The following is a 2,183-nucleotide window of genomic DNA, read 5'->3' on the forward strand; positions in this document are numbered from 1 at the left end:
GTCACCTAAGTCTTGCGGCAGCTTATTTTCTCTAAACAAATACACCAGGAATATCAGGCAGAAGGGGGCAGGGGGAAGGAGATGCCATTATCTTAGTTTTGCAACACTTGATCACTTAGGAATCTTGTTATTAAAAAATAAATTACAGCTGAATAATAAGGGTTATAAATAATACATTAATATGAATAAAGGGGCAACAGAGTTCTCCAGGTTTCTTGGGCCTACTAAAAGCTATAGCAACTCTATATAAATTTAAGCATCTTGAATTTTCAAAATGTTGAAAGTTCGCCTTTTGAAGCTAAGTAATAAAATACTACCATGAAAATAGTTCTGTCCTTCTGTTTTACAGAAAGAAATACCAACTGAGAGAGGAATCATTAAAAAAACCCACAAAACCTAAAGGCTGTAAGAAATCAAATTAAAACACTCACACACAGCTGGCTGCTCCATCACTCCCTGCCCTCATAATCACAGAAGTGTCTCGTTAACAAGAGAAAGTTGTTTGAAAATGAGCAGCACATTGATGAAGTGCATTCATTCTTCCCTCCACACTGGTTCTCTTACTTGGATGTGCAGAGGAGCTCTCAAAAATATATAGCACCTCATTTGTGTTGATACTATCCAGCACTATAGGACTGTCATCTGAGAGCGACAGCATTGCACAGACTTAAATTTATCTGCCTTTAAAGTTCACGAAGATTACTGTTCATCTTTAGTATCAGACAGAAAATCTCTCCAAGATCTATTTAGCAAACCAATAACATCACGGGAACAAGTAAAATCTCCAGCACACCTGAAAAGAACACTGCTGCCAAATTAATCTCAAATCCAGGGATAAAAATCATGCTTTAAAAATATGGCTGTCTACAGAACTGAAGGACTGAGACAGTGCGGGCACGGAGAAATTTAAAAGCCTGTTTGTTAGATGGAGCAGCTACTGAGAAAAAAAAATATACAATGATAGATTTAGTAGACTGATTTTTCTTTTTTTTTTTTAAACAGCACGATAAAATGAAGGTGCTATTTAAGCCTGCAATATCAAGTTGGGAAAGACAAACCTAGAACTTTCATCCCGCAGATTTATGATGTATCTCTTGCATATGTCCAACTCCCATCTTTAAACACGAAGCCATAAAGGAACTTCAAAAACAACTTCACCCATATTTTGTAATACTTTATTACCAAGTTTGAGTAATGTTTCCCCTCTGATGGAAACAAGCTCAGCTACCTGACTTACCTTCACAAACGTAACCTGCGTGTGTTCCTTCGCTAGTGCCGCCATAACCTCATTCATTTGAGCACACTGAGGAGCCCATGGTGCCCAGAAGTGGACAACTACAAGGGACCTATTAAAAAACAAGAGAAGAAAAGAGTAACAACATTTATTTAAAAAAAAAAAAAAATCATGCAATATAGAAGTTTGATATGCCAAAAAAAAAAAAACCCCACCCAAATAAACAATAAAACCCACACCCCCACCATATTCCTGAGGAAAAGGAAAATCTCAAACAAGTGAAACCAGGAATGTTTTCTAGGACTTGCACAGAGAAGGACTTTAATGCTTTTTCAGGTAAGATTCCAAAACCCAACCAGCGCTGTTAAGGTAATGCAACACAAAGAAAAACATCATCCTGTATTTTGGGAGTAAAAGATCATTCCGTAAGAACGTGGGATGGGAAGAAGAACAAGCAGAAGCACTAAAGATCAAGTCGTACACTGCAGGACACAGACGTTGAAGCACCTGTAGGCCAAACACTCAGAATCGCTCTGGGGCATCCCGCACCTCTTCCCAGGCGAGCTTTCTACCTTCAGAAGCTCTAGGAGCTCCACCACTGCTCTTCTCCTCGCAGAGCCTCCATTTCCTGGAGAAGCAGTAAAGAGGCAATAAGGGAGTAACTTTGCAAGTCTACTGGGACTTTTCTAAAAATACAGTATTCTTATGCTGAAATGTTATTTTCTCCTTTTATTAGCTTCAACTTCTTGTTCCCTTTCCGGCCTCAGCAAGGGTTCCTCGAATGTTTGGTATCGATTATACCGTGCATTTAAGGATGAGGTCACACGTGCGAGCAGAAATCCCATCAAGCTGTGCCCCACGAGGTAGTTTTCACGAGCTTAAAACAAGCACGCTTTGGTGACAACAGTGACAAGGTATTTGCATCTAATTTTCAATTCTGTTTTCCAGG

The 2,183-nt window shown here is 39.2% G+C and overlaps 1 protein-coding gene across 3 annotated transcripts in view; it reads right to left on the bottom strand.

Annotated features, from left to right (window-relative positions):
- The window catches only part of GLRX3 (glutaredoxin 3), a 48,807-nt gene extending 47,465 nt beyond the window's left edge, over window positions 1–1,342 (bottom strand). For all 3 annotated transcript variants that reach the window (XR_004842258.1, XR_004842259.1, XM_035896107.1), the window contains exon 1: window positions 1,238–1,342. Coding sequence is in view for 1 of the 3 variants with exons in the window: in XM_035896107.1 (XP_035752000.1) it covers window positions 1,238–1,294 (57 nt within the window). In the remaining 2 variants the exon portion in view is untranslated. The remainder of the gene's footprint in view (window positions 1–1,237) is intronic.
- Between the last annotated feature and the right edge of the window lie 841 nt (window positions 1,343–2,183).

The sequence above is a fragment of the Egretta garzetta genome, unplaced genomic scaffold (assembly GCF_000687185.1).
Source record: "Egretta garzetta isolate BGI_Z169 unplaced genomic scaffold, ASM68718v1 scaffold346, whole genome shotgun sequence".
Lineage (NCBI taxonomy): Eukaryota > Metazoa > Chordata > Aves > Pelecaniformes > Ardeidae > Egretta > Egretta garzetta.